Source organism: Bolinopsis microptera, chromosome 6, assembly GCF_026151205.1.
Source record: "Bolinopsis microptera isolate Bmic1 chromosome 6, MBARI_Bmic_1.0, whole genome shotgun sequence".
Classification (NCBI taxonomy): Eukaryota; Metazoa; Ctenophora; class Tentaculata; order Lobata; family Bolinopsidae; genus Bolinopsis; species Bolinopsis microptera.
Genome location: NC_087077.1, coordinates 18,681,922 through 18,701,362, shown reverse-complemented (window position 1 = coordinate 18,701,362; position 19,441 = coordinate 18,681,922). Strand labels below are relative to the sequence as shown.

General features: G+C 41.2%; 1 protein-coding gene across 9 annotated transcripts in view; it reads left to right on the top strand.

Annotated features, from left to right (window-relative positions):
• The window catches only part of LOC134817557 (microtubule-associated serine/threonine-protein kinase 2-like), a 68,737-nt gene extending 50,313 nt beyond the window's left edge, over nucleotides 1-18,424 (top strand). For 4 of the 9 annotated variants that reach the window (XM_063826732.1, XM_063826731.1, XM_063826738.1 and 1 more), the window contains 22 exons: nucleotides 2,210-2,267; nucleotides 2,542-2,630; nucleotides 4,453-4,603; nucleotides 5,496-5,645; nucleotides 5,815-5,942; nucleotides 7,197-7,335; nucleotides 7,464-7,620; nucleotides 8,165-8,432; nucleotides 8,608-8,742; nucleotides 8,889-9,125; nucleotides 9,244-9,350; nucleotides 9,508-9,627; nucleotides 9,786-9,912; nucleotides 12,521-12,643; nucleotides 13,082-13,321; nucleotides 13,958-14,106; nucleotides 14,259-14,415; nucleotides 14,957-15,186; nucleotides 16,163-16,343; nucleotides 16,566-16,704; nucleotides 16,937-17,123; nucleotides 17,481-18,424. In XM_063826732.1, the coding sequence (XP_063682802.1) occupies nucleotides 2,210-2,267; nucleotides 2,542-2,630; nucleotides 4,453-4,603; nucleotides 5,496-5,645; nucleotides 5,815-5,942; nucleotides 7,197-7,335; nucleotides 7,464-7,620; nucleotides 8,165-8,432; nucleotides 8,608-8,742; nucleotides 8,889-9,125; nucleotides 9,244-9,350; nucleotides 9,508-9,627; nucleotides 9,786-9,912; nucleotides 12,521-12,643; nucleotides 13,082-13,321; nucleotides 13,958-14,003 (2,275 nt within the window). In that variant the 3' untranslated portion in view covers nucleotides 14,004-14,106; nucleotides 14,259-14,415; nucleotides 14,957-15,186; ... (2 more) ...; nucleotides 16,937-17,123; nucleotides 17,481-18,424. Of the gene's footprint in view, nucleotides 1-934; nucleotides 1,477-2,209; nucleotides 2,268-2,541; nucleotides 2,631-4,452; nucleotides 4,604-5,495; nucleotides 5,646-5,814; nucleotides 5,943-7,196; nucleotides 7,336-7,463; nucleotides 7,621-8,164; nucleotides 8,433-8,607; nucleotides 8,743-8,888; nucleotides 9,126-9,243; nucleotides 9,351-9,507; nucleotides 9,628-9,785; nucleotides 9,913-12,520; nucleotides 12,644-13,081; nucleotides 13,322-13,957; nucleotides 14,107-14,258; nucleotides 14,416-14,956; nucleotides 15,187-16,162; nucleotides 16,344-16,565; nucleotides 16,705-16,936; nucleotides 17,124-17,480 lie in introns of those variants that run through there. The other 5 variants (XM_063826735.1, XM_063826733.1, XM_063826740.1 and 2 more) reach the window with 2 other exon arrangements.
• The last annotated feature ends 1,017 nt before the right edge of the window (nucleotides 18,425-19,441 follow it).

Genomic DNA, 19,441 nt, shown 5'->3' with positions numbered 1-19,441 from the left:
TACTAATAGTTTCTGAGCTGCCCCTTGTTAACATTTCTATCCAATACTAGAGCAATACTAATAGTTTCTGAGCAGCCCCTTGTTAACATTTCTATCCAATACTAGAGCAATACTAATAGTTTCTGAGCTGCCCCTTGTTAACATTTCTATCCAATACTAGAGCAATACTAATAGTTTCTGAGCTGCCCCTTGTTAACATTTCTATCCAATACTAGAGCAATACTAATAGTTTCTGAGCTGCGTTTCTTTGTAATTCTGCGTAAACTTTGAACTATCATGTAGCCTATAAGAGTGTAATCTATCAAAACTTTAGCTTTAATATACAATTTGTTAGCTTAATTTCAGCTACTTATGGCAAAATAAGAATGATCAATTCAGAAAATTACTGATATATTAGTTAATTGTCGGCATTCGTATTAACTATTGTTGCAGACATTTTTTCGCATAGTATTTGTGATCTTGACGTCCTTGTTCGTGCAGTAAGGCATCATATTTATATCTAAGTAAGTACTCTTGCTATCCAGTATCCCGGTTTCCTGTTCTATCCTAGGGTGTAACAGATGGCGATCCGTGCAAAAATTCCAACACTTTAATTCTATAACGTTGGCTTCCTGTCATGTTTACATTCTATATTGGTCCGTTTTTAGGGTTCTATCCGCCTCTACCCGCCCAGTATATGACAAGCTGTTTGCATATTTTATCCCTTCAATAAATTTAATAGATGAATATTGCTAGGCTATTAGTGATTGGCAGTTTAGCACATTCTTGCTGTTATTTTCTCTCGCTGTTTTGCTATAACTAATGTAGCTTTGCTATAAGTTGAGAACTCGTTCCTTGGTGTTACCTGGTACTACTAGATACGTTGTTTACTTTGCCTAATAATATATAGCCCTATAATATAGCCTGATTCGCGTAACAACCCCAACACTTTGGCAGTTACTACCATGACAAGATGCCGATAATCGCCGTTAAAACTCCCGGCTCCTTGGATTGCACAGTGGAAGAAGCTTGTTGAAGCGTGTCTGCAGGTACAGCAGGTTAAAGGACCCTGTGTTTACCCGTTTGTTGGACTTTTGCCAAGTTTTCTCAAACCATGAAACCACTCCTCTCGAAGTACTAAGTATAAGTGAGATAACATTTATCTGAAATGAGCAACAAAGAAGACAAGATACTCACCTCCTCGCCCAACTCCACCTCGAGTCCTACCAAGATGGATCTGACTAAGTCCCCAGTCACCCCGGCCCGGTCTGATCACAACGGGGAGGTCGTGTCTCTGAGGAGGAAGTCTAAATCAGAGCAGAAGCTGACTTCTCACCCCAGAGCTCCACCTCTAAACCCAATCATGAGGACGTGTAGTAACCCTAACTATGGCTATAATAACGTGCACCTCTTCAACATGAATAACAGTTATAACTCCCCCGCCCAGAGTCCAGAGCCTTGTAGACGGAGATTGTCTGAGTTCAGTTTCTCAGATAGGTGATTATGGGCACGCAGTTTGTTTGTTTGTTTGTGTTCAGTTGTTGTCTAAAACCTGGAACAATAATGGAAGTTCAGGGGTAATTTTAAATGAAAAACATTTAGGTCTCAATTATCGGCCATTCTCGGTAATTAAGTTATATTGTCTCTCTTTTATTGGTGAAAGTTTTATACGTCACATATGGCGCAGTTAGTGCTGTCCTATAATTACAGCGCCTCATGCAACGTATAACACCCAACCAACGCTGCACAGTGTTCACAATTGGATGTTCTGTACAAGTAATCTTATTTTCAACATAGCACAATATATTATGCAGTATGCACATCACCCGACCTTCGAACAACCGACAGGCCTCCTGTGTTTCTGTGCAATCTACTACCTCCTTCGAGAGTTATTACGCGTCACACACTGTAATCAAATTAATTAAACACTTAGATAATTACTGTCAACATGCGGCTGATATGTGAGTTGACAAACCGCCAACCAGCGTGATACTTCCAATTTCAATTACATCGCACATCAATAAGATTACATGTAACAGTAGACTGTTGTTTAAAAAATAAATATATTAAGATGTGCTAAAATTTCAGTTCTAAATATAACATTATAAGTGCAAATTTGGACTTTTTTATGCGCAGAAAACATATAAGATCAAGAGAACGTGAAACTGTAAAAGAGAACGTGAAACTGTAAAATGCGGTAGATGGTCAAGTAACGTTTGAAATATTTCAGATGGTCAGTGGCGTCCTCGGCATCAGACTACTACTCGGGATCTCCTTCAAGTCTTTCGGTGAGCTTATAAATCTGGGAACCAGCTTATCATTAGTCCATATTAGTCCAGATTATTCCAGATTTACTAGTGGGCAAGGGATAGGTTCCATCCCTGTTTGGTTAATGTGAGAAATAAAAATTTACCCTCGAGCATTTCTGCCATATTACTTATACATATTAAACGGCTTCCAAATCGTGTCCAATTCTCAAATAAATTGCTTCAATTTTAAATTAATTTCTCATGTAATTCAGATTATTAGTACTGAATTTAAAAACATTTCCTTGTGTTTCAGAGTGCAAGTTCTCAGGAGCGACTGTACGTCCCCGGCTACAGAGTATCAGATGAGGACGTTTCCCACATTCAACTTCAGCGACAACACAGGTTAATTTACTTGGAGTTTTATAAATCTGTCCTTTGTATTTAGTAAAGTTTGATTTTGTCTGCTTGACACCCGTGATTTAATACAATACCAGAACAATTCCTAGTCTGTCAAAGTGCAGTTAAATTCAGACAGTAGCAAGGTGTTTATTAGTCCCTGAGAGAAATTATTCAAAATAAAGTATAAATCCTAATTATTCGTCAGCTCTCGGCTGTATCTGAGTATTGTCCACAAGTTATTTGAATTCAAGATATCAATTCAGACAGCCTCATTCATTTATTGCCTACAATATGAAATATGAATGTTTGAGGGTGAGAAGTGAATATGTCCATCTTGTAGCCATATTACGGATTGTAGCTGTAGTTCAAGCACTGAGGCAGTGTTATTTTCCGGTCATGAAATTGTTGAGACGCGGTACGGATGTTTTAACCTTTCTTTACGTCAAAAGGTGAGAACCGGGTCATCACGTTACCAAGTCACCAAGTTACCAAGTCACCAAGTTACCAAGTTACTAAGTTACCAAGTTACTAAGTGATAAAGTCACCAGGTTATTGGGTGATCACGTCACCAGGTTACAGGGTAACCGGGTGATGTAAAAGCCAGGTGACCAGGTGACTGTACCACGTGAACAGGTGACCAGGTGACTTTACCACGTGGTACCCTTCCCTCCATCTCCCCCGTCGCTCCACACCCTCCTTCCATCAAGTTACGTCTACAAACAATACCATCATTTAAAACACTCTCCTCCTCCTGCTCGTAGATAAGAACGTGACCTCACAGCTGAAGTCTTGTTATCTTAACAAGCACGCTGTGAAACACTGGTTACATCTCAATCCACACCTTTGAACACTAGCCCCATCTACTTTATTTCTTTACAAAGGTTTCTTAACACCACCTCAACAGTATCGAGCAGAAGTACAGTGAGCGCTCTCTCTCGCTCTTTTTAATCTTTACTTCTTCGTTAAGCTGTAAGAAAGTTATCCCGATGTCCACTGAACTTCCCGTTCTGCAAGCAAGCACATGGTCTGTTTTATGTGATAACGTGTACACCGCAGTGATTGAATGATATTAAAACAATTCCAAGCATTTTGTAAGCACGCGGGAAGATCTCACTTAATAAATTGCTTCGTACATTTTGCTTACGATAGCACTCAGCGTTGTCTAATAGTGTTTTATAGAACGTTCCGTTTGTATCTTATCAAATGATTGGGCGGACAAGCGATCGTTGATCTGCGGTCATGTGAGAGCTTGGGAAATTTTAATGGTGGGCGTTTGAAGATATCACACCGTCAATTAATAGCAACATCATTCCCGGTTGCTCCAGATTCCCGCTTAACATTTCCCAAGATTCCGAGCTGAATCTTGTTGGATCGTTCCTTCATGCACCGTAGTTCTCATTTTGTGTCCTTCCCGAACAACTACTTCGATTAGTGAGTTGGGAGAATACCTTTTATAGGATTATAAGTAACTGGGTGATAACTTACCTTGGGGTTATGGGTCAAAGTTGTCAAGTCAAAGTCAAACTGCCCTCCCTCGAGGTGTGTTACTCATGCTCGAATTTCTAAATTTGTTATTTCTGTCAAAAATCACGCTCTGCTTGTCAAAAAGTTCGATTTATGAGACGAGATTGCTAAACTGTTTGTCAACTTAACGTTAAACACATTCATCTCAACACTCATATCTCAACATGTAGCGAATAGTTTGAAAGATATGTCTTTATACATCGTTATTTTATTCACATTTACTGAATTCTTTAGAACCAATTTATTGATTTACAATAGATGATTGGAGATGCAAGACATGCTAATTGTTTGCTAATTTCAGTCAAGATGCAGCGAAGAACAGACCTCGACCTCGTGCAAGGAGCCTGTCCCCGGAGAGGCAGCCTGAAAGCAACCTTGCTAATGAAACTTCCTTTAACATTTACAAAGACAGATTCCCTCAGGCTAAGGATGAGATGGAGAAAGATTTACAGGTTAATACAAGAAACTGTTGGTTCTGTGGCTGTACTTGGGGTAGGGTTCAGGGTTGGTTAGTTGGTATCTGAGATTTTGTTAGAATTCTAGAGCACAAAACACTGTAAATGGTGAATGGAGGACAGGAACCGAGAATTCTTTATAAGATAGACAGTGTGTTCCCTTTTTTAAATACACTTAACAATTCCTACTTTAAGTCTTACTATAGATAAATCACCTGTACTATTTGGTAATAATTCTACTATTTCTACTGAATATAACCATAGATAACATCAAGCTGAAACCTCCAGTCTCCAGAGCATAGTGACAAGTTAAGAAACTTAAGCTTGGCAGGCAAGATGTCATCATCTGCGTGCACCCAATTTCTCAACGTCTTTATTAATTGCTCTCGCCCTTCTTAATGCCATTTACATGCTCTTTAATAAATAAAAGGTTATTTCTCGTGATTAGATACTTGACCTACCTTTGATCAGTTTCTCCGTGACAGGCCATTATAGTTGCAAACCACCCAGAAGGTTTCGAAGTGTCACTCACTCCTTAAAACACCCAATCATGGGTGATGTTACAGTTTACTGATAATTGGTTATTGAGGGATAGAGATATAACAATTTGCCACATAATGCATAGGGCTTATTGTAAGAATGCAACTACCATTCCCCATTTATTTTATCGATTTCACCGCGGTGGACATTGTGTTAAATTTAGGAGACAATAACAAAATTGGTGATTGAATAATTTGACATAATTGTTACTACTACTGGTTACGATAGGATAATATTAATAAGGGTATCTTGCTCTTAATCAACTGTCCTTGCAAAATAGTGCTGTACTAACCAATAAAGTCATACAATATTAATTCATATCTAAATTTTGACGATTACTATTTTCCAGAATTTCCTCGAGGAGTCCCATACAAGGAGTGAAGGTATAGTGAAAGGAGAAGCGAACGCTAACTTTATACACCACCGAGTGTCTGAATTAGCCAAGGATATTCTGGAACATTCCAAAGAAGAGCGTATCACAGACACATACTTTGAGGAGGTAATAATATCATGTCCATTAAACTTACTTAAGAAAAACAAACATCCAAAAAATAAATATGAAAATAAACTCAGTTATGCATAACTATCTTGTGTAATATCCGGAAAATGATATCTTGCTTCCAATTTTACCTCTCCCTCTTGTTATAACTTGATAATATCTTGTCCAGGTATCGACGACATTAATGCGACTAATCAGTGACTCTGAGCGGACTGCTGCCGACATGTTATCTGGTACCCACACAGGAGGACTCGTTACTAAGGAGGCTTCTGAGCTGCTCAAGATCATTTCTCGCAGGTAATAAGTGTGGATATTAGGGTGGACATTAGGGTGGATATAAGTGTGGATATTAGGGTGGATATTAGGGTGGACATTAGGGTGGATATTAGGGTGGATATTAGGGTGGATATTAGGGTGGACATTAGGGTGGATATTAGGGTGGACACTAGGGTGGATATTAGAGTGGACATTAGGGTGGACATTAGGGTGGACATTAGGGTGGATATTAGGGTGGATATTAGGGTGGACATTAGGGTGGACATTAGGGTGGAAATTAGGGTGGATATTAGTGTGGACATTAGGGTGGACATTAGGGTGGACATTAGGGTGGATATTAGGGTGGATATTAGAGTGGAAATTAGGGTGGATATTAGTGTGGACATTAGGGTGGATATTAGGGTGGACATTAGGGTGGATATTAGGGTGGACATTAGGGTGGACATTAGGGTGGATATTAGTGTGGACATTAGGGTGGACATTAGGGTGGATATTAGGGTGGATATTAGAGTGGATATTAGAGTGGAAATTAGGGTGGATATTAGTGTGGACATTAGGGTGGATATTAGGATTGACATTAGGATTGACATTAGGGTGGATATTAGTGTGGACATTAGGGTGGATATTAGGATTGACATTAGGGTGGACATTAGGGTGGACATTAGGGTGGATATTAGAGTGGATATTAGAGTGGAAATTAGGGTGGATATTAGTGTGGACATTAGGGTGGATATTAGGGTGGACATTAGGGTGGATATTAGGGTGGATATTAGGGTGGACATTAGGGTGGACATTAGGGTGGATATTAGTGTGGACATTAGGGTGGACATTAGGGTGGATATTAGGGTGGATATTAGAGTGGATATTAGAGTGGAAATTAGGGTGGATATTAGTGTGGACATTAGGGTGGATATTAGGATTGACATTAGGGTGGATATTAGTGTGGACATTAGGGTGGATATTAGGATTGACATTAGGGTGGACATTAGGGTGGATATTAGGTTGAACATTAAGGTGGACATTAGGGTGGACATTAGGGTGGATATTAGGGTGGACATTAGGGTGGCAATTAGGATGGACATTAGGGTTGACATTAGTGGACTCTACCACTTACCAGCTTACAGGCTCGCGTCGTTTACCCGTCTCCTCTTTACTTCATATAATATGGTGGATCAACAGCTTGCAGACATGTTTGGTTTAATTGGCTTTACATTGCTCGCTTGTTTCCTTTTCAATCTCTCAGGTTCTCTAATTTCCCATTTTTATTCCCCATAGTGCCCGATTGTTGGAGTGTCTGACGTTTAGTGTAGGCAGTTTCTACTCCAAGATACAGGAGGGAACTATTGATGAGCTGCTGAGGAGCACTGCTAGTTTACCACGATACATTTCTAGTAGACTCAGTACCAAATTCGGGGTAGGTCCTAACACATTGTTTCTTTTTTTATCGAATTCTAATGATGCTTTAATCATTCTATTACATTTAAATCCGAGTATTTTTAGTTCATCACTGGTTTTCTATGTTAATCTGTGGCCCTTGATCAGGTGATAGAATCAGAAGACCCCACGTCCCCGGCCACCTCGCAACCCTCCCACACCCCTCACCCATCCTCCTCTGGTACTGAGGACGAGGCCCAGGAGCGGTCTCAGTTCAATGAGGAGGACTTCGAGAACAGAAAGCTCATCAGCAACGGAGCTTACGGTTAGTATTTACTTTGTAGTGACAGTGTTACGTCTTGTTAGTTATATCAATTTGTTAACTGACGATCCCTATACTTTAATAATTCCAATCATAATAGTGAAACCGTGACTTAGTCGCCATCGAAGGCAAAACATGAATGGCAAACAATTGTTGTTGTTGTTTAAATGTTGGCCATTAATGAGTCTCCAGCAAGCAAGTTTTTTTCAATGCTTCAGTAATTATACATGCTACTTCAGTAATTATACATGCTACTTCTTGCGTTATTATTGTTACGCTTATATCTCCGATTATGATTAATAATCTTAATCGGAGATTATATAGAACTTACATTATATCTGTTATTATATATATTTATTTCAAATAGAAACGATCGGTTGAGTCAAACAGTCTGACTGAGACTCAACCGGTCGTATCTAGCTCTTGGCTTGCCGATTCAGCACTGTCGGCAAACGACGCCACCCACAATTATTTGTTTATTAAATAGCTACATTTTATCTATTATTATATATATTTATTATATAGCTACATTGCATATATCCTACAGGTGAAGTTTTTCTGGTGAAACATGTTGAAAGTAAAGAACTCTTCGCTCTGAAGCGGATACGAAAGGACCGTGTAATCGAGCGAAATGAAGTGCAGCGGGCTTTCATGGAGCGGGATATCCTCTCATTCATGCAGAACCCTTTCGTTGTGTCAATGTTGTGTAGTTTCCAGACGAAGACCCATCTGTGTATGGTGTTGGAGTATGTGGAGGGAGGCGATGTTGGGACTCTGCTCAAGAATATGGGTGGTCTGGATATTGATCTTGCGAGGTGTGTCAATAACTTCTTAAACATGCAGTACAATAAGCAAACTTTTACGAAATATTATTATGAGTATGAACTTGCGAAATCTCATGATGAATTTGGAGTAAGTTGTGTGGGCTACACAATGAACTGAATGGAAGTTGGACAGTATTTAGCACTAACTGACCAGTTAATATCACAGAATGTATCACGCGGAGACGTTACTAGCTCTGGAGTACATTCACAGTTATGGTATCGTGCACAGAGATCTCAAGCCTGAAAACCTCCTCATCACAAAGGAAGGTCACATCAAACTCACTGACTTTGGTCTCTCAAAGTGAGTATTGTCTAGCTCTTAGATAATTTAAAGATTGCTTCCCCCAGAAAATCATAAAATGTGCCAACACCTTTTCTCTGTTTAAATATAATCTGCAGTGGAAATCACAAAACCTGGGTAAACACTAACCCAGGAAATCCTCCTAGGTGCGGTCTCATGCAGATGGCCACCAGACAATTTGAAAACTCCATGGCTGCGTTTGATGACGATGTGGGTTGTATCGGAACTCCAGACTACATCGCACCGGAAGTGTTCTACTCGCGACAGTACGGTTTCTCAGTCGATTGGTGGAGTATGGGTATCATACTGTACCAGTTCCTTGTGGGGTGCACTCCTTTCCGGGGCGAGACTATCGAGGCTTTGGTGGAGAATATTAATCCTAGGTATTTGCTGGTTCACCTTCCTAAATGATAAGTTCTCCTTTTTATTATTGGCAGCAATAACATAATTGTATGTGATATAGAATGTATTTTGTCTCTCTGTTATGTTATACTCTGTCAGGAATATAGAGTGGCCTGGCCCTGATGATGACCCGGTTGAGGAGGAAGCTAAAGACTTGATTCTGGGACTGCTGTTCATGAACCCTTCAGAGAGGCTTGGTGCTCAAGGTATATGTTTTTAAGAGCACAATAGTGTTAGAGCGAGCTTAAATTATAACATCCAGTTAGAGTTTTTAGCACAATGATTCAATCTCTTGGTCAATAACCATTAACCAAACACTGTATCTTAAATCACTCATATCTCTAACTCCAAACCCTATTCTAGGAGCACAGGAAGTGAAAAAACACCCTTTCTACCAAACACTCCACTGGGACGAGCTGATCATGCACAAAGCAGAGTTCGTACCTTACTTGGACAGTGAAGAGGACACTTCTTACTTCGACTGTAAGTTACCATGGTAACCACGGTGTACATTGTGGGATCATCTCAAAGTGGAGTAGACAATGATAAATGTAGCAACCAGGAAATGTTGGTTTTGAAATTTAAACTGCTAGTTTTATATCTCTTATCTCTATCTTCGAAACTTACCAAACGTTTCTCAGCTCGTGACGATATGTACGATCACTCCATAACGGAGGACTGTTTGCCAAGTGTAGAGGACAACTCACACCACATAAAGTATTTTGACAGTGTTAATTGGAGCAGTGCCGACCAGTTCATCGCTCTCAAGTGAGTTACATTTGGAGTTCTTCTCTTTTTACTCTATCTAATCTGCTGTTGATGTATATTCGAACAAACCTTATTTATGAACCATGTTGGGTAGGTCATGTTCTCTTTGTTACGATAAAGCAGTAAGGACACATTGTAAAGCTCTTAAAAGCTCTTAAAAGCTCTTCAAAGCTCGACTATAAGAACTGGATCCCATATTATTTAGGTTATACATATTGCGGAGAAGGACATTATATCTTATCAGAGTAAGAATAAGACTGAATAGTTCTCTTTTACTAACAAGTTTAGAGCTACAGTAAAACCCCGATTTACCGTGGAGTTTGGGGAAAGGAAACTTAACCGCGGTAAATCGGAGTTTGCGGTAAATCGGGGTGGTGTTTGTTCACATTATGTATGTTAAGCCCCACTTGGGGGAAAGGAAATAGCCGCGGTAAATCGGGGTTTTACTGTACTAAAGTATTTTGTCTCTCAGAAGCTCCCTCGTTGTACTTGTGTATCTATCACCTAGTAACTGTTACCTAGTAACAGTTACTAGGTAACTAGTATAGTAACTTGTGTATCTTATCTCCCCTTGCTGGTTGGAATTGACAAATAGCAGCACAATTATTAGAAATTCTTTAAATACACTAAATACGCGCGCCGTGAGATTACGTGTTTTGGTGAGCGCCGTGAGATTAAGTGTTTTGGTGAGCGCCGTGAGATTACGTGTTTTGGTGAGCGCCGTGAGATTAAGTGTTTTGGTGAGCGCCGTGAGATTACGTGTTTTGGTGAGCGCCGTGAGATTACGTGTTTTGGTGAGCGCCGTGAGATTACGTGTTTTGGTGAGCGCCGTGAGATTACGTGTTTTGGTGAGCGCCGTGAGATTACGTGTTTTGGTGAGCGCCGTGAGATTACGTGTTTTGGTGAGCGCCGTGAGATTACGTGTTTTGGTGAGCGCCGTGAGATTAAGTGTTTTGGTGAGCGCCGTGAGATTACGTGTTTTGGTGAGCGCCGTGAGATTAAGTGTTTTGGTGAGCGCCGTGAGATTACGTGTTTTGGTGAGCGCCGTGAGATTACGTGTTTTGGTGAGCGCCGTGAGATTACGTGTTTTGGTGAGCGCCGTGAGATTACGTGTTTTGGTGAGCGCCGTGAGATTACGTGTTTTGGTGGGCGCCGTGAGATTACGTGTTTTGGTGAGCGCCGTGAGATTACGTGTTTTGGTGAGCGCCGTGAGATTACGTGTTTTGGTGAGCGCCGTGAGATTACGTGTTTTGGTGAGCGCCGTGAGATTACGTGTTTTGGTGAGCGCCGTGAGATTACGTGTTTTGGTGAGCGCCGTGAGATTACGTGTTTTGGTGAGCGCCGTGAGATTACGTGTTTTGGTGAGCGCCGTGAGATTACGTGTTTTGGTGAGCGCCGTGAGATTACGTGTTTTGGTGAGCGCCGTGAGATTACGTGTTTTGGTGAGCGCCGTGAGATAACGTGTTTTGGTGAGCGCCGTGAGATTACGTGTTTTGGTGAGCGCCGTGAGATTACGTGTTTTGGTGAGCGCCGTGAGATTACGTGTTTTAGTGAGCGCCGTGAGATTACGTGTTTTGGTGAGCGCCGTGAGATTACGTGTTTTGGTGAGCGCCGTGAGATTACGTGTTTTGGTGAGCGCCGTGAGATTACGTGTTTTGGTGAGCGCCGTGAGATTACGTGTTTTGGTGAGCGCCGTGAGATTACGTGTTTTGGTGAGCGCCGTGAGATTACGTGTTTTGATGAGCGCCGTGAGATTACGTGTTTTGGTGAGCGCCGTGAGATTACGTGTTTTGGTGAGCGCCGTGAGATTACGTGTTTTGGTGAGCGCCGTGAGATTACGTGTTTTGGTGAGCGCCGTGAGATTACGTGTTTTGGTGAGCGCCGTGAGATAACGTGTTTTGGTGAGCGCCGTGAGATTACGTGTTTTGGTGAGCGCCGTGAGATTACGTGTTTTGGTGAGCGCTGTGAGAACTGAGATTACGTGTTTTGGTGAGCGCCGTGAGATTACGTGTTTTGGTGAGCGCCGTGAGATTACGTGTTTTGGTGAGCGCCGTGAGATTACGTGTTTTGGTGAGCGCCGTGAGATTACGTGTTTTGGTGAGCGCCGTGAGATTAAGTGTTTTGGTGAGCGCCGTGAGATTACGTGTTTTGGTGAGCGCCGTGAGATTACGTGTTTTGGTGAGCGCCGTGAGATTACGTGTTTTGGTGAGCGCCGTGAGATTACGTGTTTTGGTGAGCGCCGTGAGATTACGTGTTTTGGTGAGCGCCGTGAGATTACGTGTTTTGGTGAGCGCCGTGAGATTACGTGTTTTGGTGAGCGCCGTGAGATTACGTGTTTTGGTGAGCGCCGTGAGATTACGTGTTTTGGTGAGCGCCGTGAGATTACGTGTTTTGGTGAGCGCCGTGAGATTACGTGTTTTGGTGAGCGCCGTGAGATTACGTGTTTTGGTGAGCGCCGTGAGATTACGTGTTTTGGTGAGCGCCGTGAGATTACGTGTTTTGGTGAGCGCCGTGAGATTACGTGTTTTAAACCTTACCAGGTTTAAAACTCCTCGGCAATAAGATAACGTAGAATTTGTAACCAACTTGACCAACTTGTTTTCCTCAGTTCGCCAAGGCACCGACACCTGTCACATGACAGCATCGACAGCGGAACGGATAACCAGCCGTCCCTGTCCACTGACGACGGTCACTCCAGCAGTGGAGAGCAGAACACCTCCTTCCACACCAGGTATTTTAGCACACCGTGATGACGTCACGTTATATGATGACGTCACGTTACATGATGATGTCACGTTACATTATGATGTCACGTGAGATGGTGATGTCACGTTACATTATGATGTCACGTTACATTATGATGTCACGTTACATGATGATGTCACGTTACATTATGATGTCACGTGAGATGGTGAAGTCACGTGATAACGCGTAAAATATCACGTGTGTTGTGCTTAGAATGGGTTTGGAGTGAAGCCAGTGAATTACAAACTATAAGATGTTGTTAGTGTATATATTATAGCGAGTGTGTGCATTGCATACGATGAGAATGTGCCAGGCTTTACTGTTTCTCTTTCTCCATTTACTACTTTGTTGCATAAACCGTTTGTTTTTAATTTTATTTTCCCATTTGTCCCTGCGTTAATGTTAATTCCCGTTTTAACCTTAGTTCGCCCCGTGAGAGATGTTTTTCGGACAGTATTCTCCGGAAACCCATCAAAGAGGAACCTGGTCCAAGCAGACAGACTAAAACCCCCGACCCACCACTGACTACACCAAAACCACTACAACCTGACAATAAGACATTAAAGACTTTACTAGTACCAAAAGCGAGCTCCACACCTACAAAGCCCGCTAATAGAGTCTCGCCAGGGAGCAAGTGTTCTGCGGATCTGTATAGGAATCTATGGTAAATAGCTAGCTCGAATAGCGCTGCATGCCATACATACGGCGCTGATTGCCTGAATGCAGGGAATGCGGGGGCTGATCTTTGGCAATTTGCATGCTTGCCGCTGATCACCCATACCTCATAGAAAGTTTGTGTAGATTTATAGATAAAAAGGGAAATTTCCAGTTCTAAATACATTACATCACCCTCAATCACACAACGACAAAATGACTGACTTGAAATGACTTTAAGTGAGTTGTGTGATTATTATGTGTGAGAACTTCTCCTCATTTATTTTAAAGCAAGTGTGACAACTTATTCTGATTTATTTTGAAGCAAGTGTGTGACAATTTTTCTTTGCATAAAACGGAGGATTCTTGAATGACCTATTTCTTTTTTTCGTTGTCATTGATTCTAATATTTGTTCTTCTAAGCCCCCAGTTTCTGGAACCACCACCAAGTCTACCAACAACAAGCTGTCCATTGTCAAAAAACGGTCCTTGACAACCTCATTTTGACGGTGGGAATAGCTCAATTTGAAACACATCCGTCCCCTCAATCAGTCATGTCATGAGCTAGCATCAATACAGCAGTTTTTAGTAGACTTGGTCCCACACAGAAGAGTTACACAATATCTCCTAACCCTCCCCTCTCCAGTACCCCAGTGAAGGTAAAGCCAGGCTACACCCTGCCCAGCTCCTGAGACCAGCCCCCGGCCTATATTCGACGCCTCTATTGACGCCTCTGTAGATACTACTTCCTCTGATTCCGGGGAAGTTGAGAGGGACAACCAGCAGGATGTTCCGGTAGGAGCCGCTAGTCTTACTTTTAACTACATTAAATATTTTAACCTTTTAAAACGAATTTTGGGATTTTCGAATTTCAAATTTCAAAAGACTTTTTATCACAAAGAATTACGACTACTCCAGCAACTTTCCCTGAGATCTCGTCTCCGCAGGTGGAACCACTTCCTCCAGTCCATATCCCATTAAGCAAGCCTCCCGTTAAGAAGCTAGACCTGTCCTCCCTTCACTCCAAACACCTCCACGTCCCTGAGATGGACGATGATATTGAGGGGTACCGCTTTGGAGAGAGGAATGTAACTCTTGTTAAAGGTCAGCTGATCATGTGTTTACTGTTTAGTGTTTTAGTATTTTGCGGCCAGGTAGCGCAGTTGGTTAGAATGCCAGCTTTACAATCGTGAGGTTGCGAGTTCGAATCCCACTGTCTGCCTGGTCGTGGGGTGAGCGTCGTTGACGTTCAGCTAAGGATCCTGAGTGGTCTATGCAGCCCCCCGGTCTACTCAGCCGAATATTCGAGAAATCGGGTGTGAGGGTTAAATGAGGAGCTGCTCATGGCAGCAAAGTCTCGGGCGAAGAAAGTATGGTACACACATTTACTTCCGTGGAATGTTCACAGCCACGAATGAACATACTTCGATCATATCCATTTCTTGTAAGCAAACCGACTAAACCCTCACCTCTTCAGCAAACCGACTAAACCCTCACCTCTTCAGCAAACCGACTTAACCCTCACCTCTTCAGCAAACCGACTAAACCCTCACCTCTTCAGCAAACCGACTTAACCCTCACCTCTTCAGCAAACCGACTTAACCCTCACCTCTTCAGCAAACCGACTAAACCCTCACCTCTTCAGGACCCAAAGGATTCGGTTTCACCCTGATCGTGATCCGAGTACAGACCCCTCTCGGTAACGGTGACAGTAAGGTCGTGCTCCGACACCTGGTATCCAACGTGGTGAAGTACGGAGCTGCAGCTGAGTCGGGGCTAAAGAAGGATGACCTGATTAACGCTGTTAACGGTATCAGCACTGTCCCCCTTACTCATCAGACTGTTGTGGATCTCATACAAAATTCCGAAGGACAGGTAATGACCAGATGTTATTTTTTATTTAACTATTAAAAACCTTAAATTGACTCACAATGTCAATAGTAAACTTAGCCTGAGGTTAAGTTTAAGTATCTCCTCGGGCTCCACTGCCCATTTAATTGTTTATCGAAGTGAATTTTAGCTCCGTAATTTCCATTTATTTGTCGCAGTGTTTGTATTGTAACTTGTAAGTAGTAAGTACAAGTAAGCAAGTGTTTGTATCAAGCAACAAAGATGACATGTTTTGGATTTTCAGTTCAGACCCTTTAAAATGATTAGCACATTGACATTTAAAACGGTAAGAGATTGGTCTTACCCAAAATGAGTGGACATTAAAATGTATTTCCTCTCATTTTCTGTCTCTTAAACCATATTTCCGATAATCTAGCACAGATTTAGCTGATGTTTGAGTGGATTTGTACAGTCGGCTGTTCTTGAAAACTTGCTTCCGAGTTCCTATCTATGGACCCTAGTGCTCTAGTGTGTTTCTACAAATACCTTCATTTTCTTACCAATAAGCACTTCTTACAGTGTGCACTGTGCTATCCATACCAGTGGGGACGCCGTTGATAAGGCATTATAAACATTGTTATCGATTTGAAAGGGAATGTCCGCATTCGACTGAAACCAGTTCAATGAGTATATATAACGTGCAATATGCTGCTATAGTTAGGTTGCAGACTCCAGGAATAATTAGAAAGCGACCTCTAGCGGCAAACAGTTTTCGTTACTTTGACATGGATAAAATACCAGTTCGAAGGGCATCGCTATAAGGGCTGTTCTAGTATTGTCTGGTTGCGGAATTTCACTTACTTTAGCAGTCTTTTACTTTTATGGTTTTTTGTTCAAATGAACATTCTTTGCTCATATATGCCATTCTTTGACCATCTCTTTGTTGTTATTCTTGTTGAAACCTTTCCAGTTGTTTTTTAGATCATGATAATGAATAGTTTGCTTATACAAATATTTTCAGGTACAACTAACAGTGCAGAACATATCACACACGACAATTGAAATGAGAACCTCTAAAACAAAGGGGAAGAAGAAAAAGCGGCAATCTTCCTTCTTCAGAAAAGCTGCCCACGCAAGAGGATATCACGATTCACTGTCTATGGAGAAGATCCTTCACCTCAATCGTTCCAGGACGAGAGAAAGTTAGTTAAAATAAAGATTATTATTTTAAATTACAACAAGTTTATAAACTTGAGTATAAATACTCAAAAACCCGATATAGGCTATACGATATAAAAACTTATTCTGAGAATTTAGTTCTAAACGGCCGGTCTGTTCTTCCCACAACTGACTGTCATGTCAGTCAGGGGTCTGATCCCCCCTCCCGTCTCAGTGAACACGAATCTAAACTAAATCTATCTCAGAGCAAAACTCTGATTCTGACAAGAGTGGTGGAGAACAGGAGACGCTCATGATACACGGACACCAGGTCTTCTCGGAAGCCTCTAGTGAGGCTGAGTCTGGTGTAATAAAACCTGGCAAGACAAGATCTAAATTCAGCAGGTTTCTATACCCTCGCGGTGGTGTATGTCTTGCAGTTTTTACCTGATATGTAGAGTTTTCTGGTGTTTATACTGTGTACAACGTTTATTCAGAGCTTTTTGGATGATTTACAGCTGTACATACCGAGATTCCTATCATCTATCTGATAAACAATAAACCAGTGTAAAATAGTATGAAACATCATTGTCTGATCTGTTCTCTAACTCAAAACTTCTAGCTTGTCCATTTTCAGACGGCGGCCCTCCTCAAACTTTGTAGCTCCGGTGTCACCCCTCGCCAGGACACCCTCTCCCACGGGTCACAACTGTTACTTCAACAACGCTGCAGCTGATCCTGAGAGGAAAACTCCCCGGACTACAGCCCAGAAAACCCTTCATATTACTCACCCCCGCACCCAGTCACTGAGCAGTATAACTAAGGTGGGTACTGTACCCTGATTCCTATGATTTACATGTTGATTTGCTTGTGGTGATTCGTTTTTATACTGCTTGATTGGCGTGTGTGTGTATCATGATTTTGAGCTTTGTTTTCTTGGATATGTGGTTTTACTACCGATATTGATTCGATGCATTATTTTATGTATTACGCACCATATACTGGAATGGTTGTTCAATAATCAATTAGCACAATCGAAATACCCATTAAGCCCAATTTATCAATTTTGAATGTCAATTTATGTCAAATTATATGTCTTATAATTATGCATGTAATTATATGTAACCATGTTAATCCCGTATGACTAACATGAACTACCTAGCACGCCTGTTTCCCATCAGAGAGAAGCCACATCCCCGGCAGTAAGCTCGCCACTCTCCACTCGGAAAACTCTCTCTCCGTGCCTGACTCGACGAGCAAAACATCACCCTGTCACCCCGGGAAGCAGCAACAAACAAGCGCCGAACAAGATGCCGAGTCCGGGAGCCATGACTCCGACCACCACCCCTCTCTGTCGCGAGACCACCGGTCTCGAGTCCCGCGCCACCGCCCACTTAGATCCACTAAATCATCCAATATCTAGCGAACACTTTGTTAGTCCTGTCTCCGCTGTGAGGGGAGACCATCTCAAACCCTCCAACAGACACAGGAAGAAATCATGGGTCCAAGGTATTGAGGACCAGCAGATTTTGTAAAAGTAGGAGGTGTGTGTGTGTGTGCGTAGAGTAACAACATTTTTACAGACTTATCAGACTTTAATGCTATTTTTTATCAAACGCTTTATTTTTAAGCGAATTTTATGATCAGCAAGGGAACAAGGAGGACCTTGTTCCGTTACTATGGTTACAAATTGAACTCGCAATGTTCTTGTCTCTTCCTTGCTGGCCCTAACGCTGAATTTTGTATTTGTTTTTACATCGAGAGAGAGTTTGTAACTCTTAAAATAGTTGATATAAAGCGTATTATCTGTACGCCAGTTACAAAAGGTGTTGCTGGTCATGAGGAGGCGTGTTACGCCGGCCCCCCTGGATAGCAACATCTATTTGTAGTTTGTACTTGAAGTTTTTCAAGTTATAAAATATCTGTTTTGTACAAATATAACTTAGGTTTTTCAAGCATTTAGACGATAAATGCAGCATGCTGCTTGGTGAGTAACCTTCCAAATTTCCCCCACTATTTTATGAAAGATAACTTTCACTATGATCAGTGCCAAGTGGCAACGCTGTTAAAAGCTTAGGATTTTTAATCAGTTATCCCTTTGCATTTTGAACTCAACGCCCCTTTTTAATAAACTTTGTTACTGGCCCTTGAAAAATGCTCTCACATAAACAATAAAGTACAGTAAAAGAAGATTTTTTGAAATGTGAGACTTAAACAGAAACAAGTTTACTTCTTTTGTATGTCATTAAATCAACCACGAGCAAATTATTTTACGTTCGCGAATTGCATGATATTGATACTACTATGCTTGAATAGCATCCTGAAATAATTTATTTGTACGTCGTTTTGATATTTAAGGGTTTTGCCGAAGCTCAAAAATAGGCGATGAACCTAATAATTAGCTGTTTTCACAAGGCCACAAATATAAAAGACTGGGACTTCTTTTTATGAGCAATAGTGGAATTTAATTTAAGTTTCGTTTTATCTCATGTTTGAATCGAATATATGTGAAACTTTTGTCAAATAAAATAAATTATAGTGTTTAACACATTGTTCAACTTTGATATAAGTTATTTTTCAATTCTTTCACAAGATTGAAATTGAATTTAAAAGTTAATTTTAAATTGAAATGCAAGGTCCAGAATTATGTCCATTCACACAAAGCGCGCACTATGACTATGTCTCCACAGAAAGCACATAATTGATGGATGATGATCCAATTTAATACGTATAATTAAATACAGTATAAAATATATATAACCTGCCAATTTTTAAAGGCGCAGGTTATATCTCCACCGAAAACACACTCCCCAAATTGCGCGCATTGCAGTATGAGTAACTGTTTTCAAACTTAATGAATCGAGATCAAATCTTTTGTCGAGGTGCTTCGAAAATGATCTTAAGGGATCATGAAGTGTCCCCGACTTAATCGTCAAAACATTTCACATATACTATCACTAATATACACATAGAAACACTAATATAAGAATAGGGCTCGGAATTCCCAGATTCGTAACTTAATTATGTCGCGTGAAATCGATACAGGATTTTTGTTTGTTTGTTTTCAAGAGCTGCTTGCCACTTATGTCCAGCTCATTATATAAAATTATATAATGTAGGACTTCTAGGCAGAGTGCTTGGT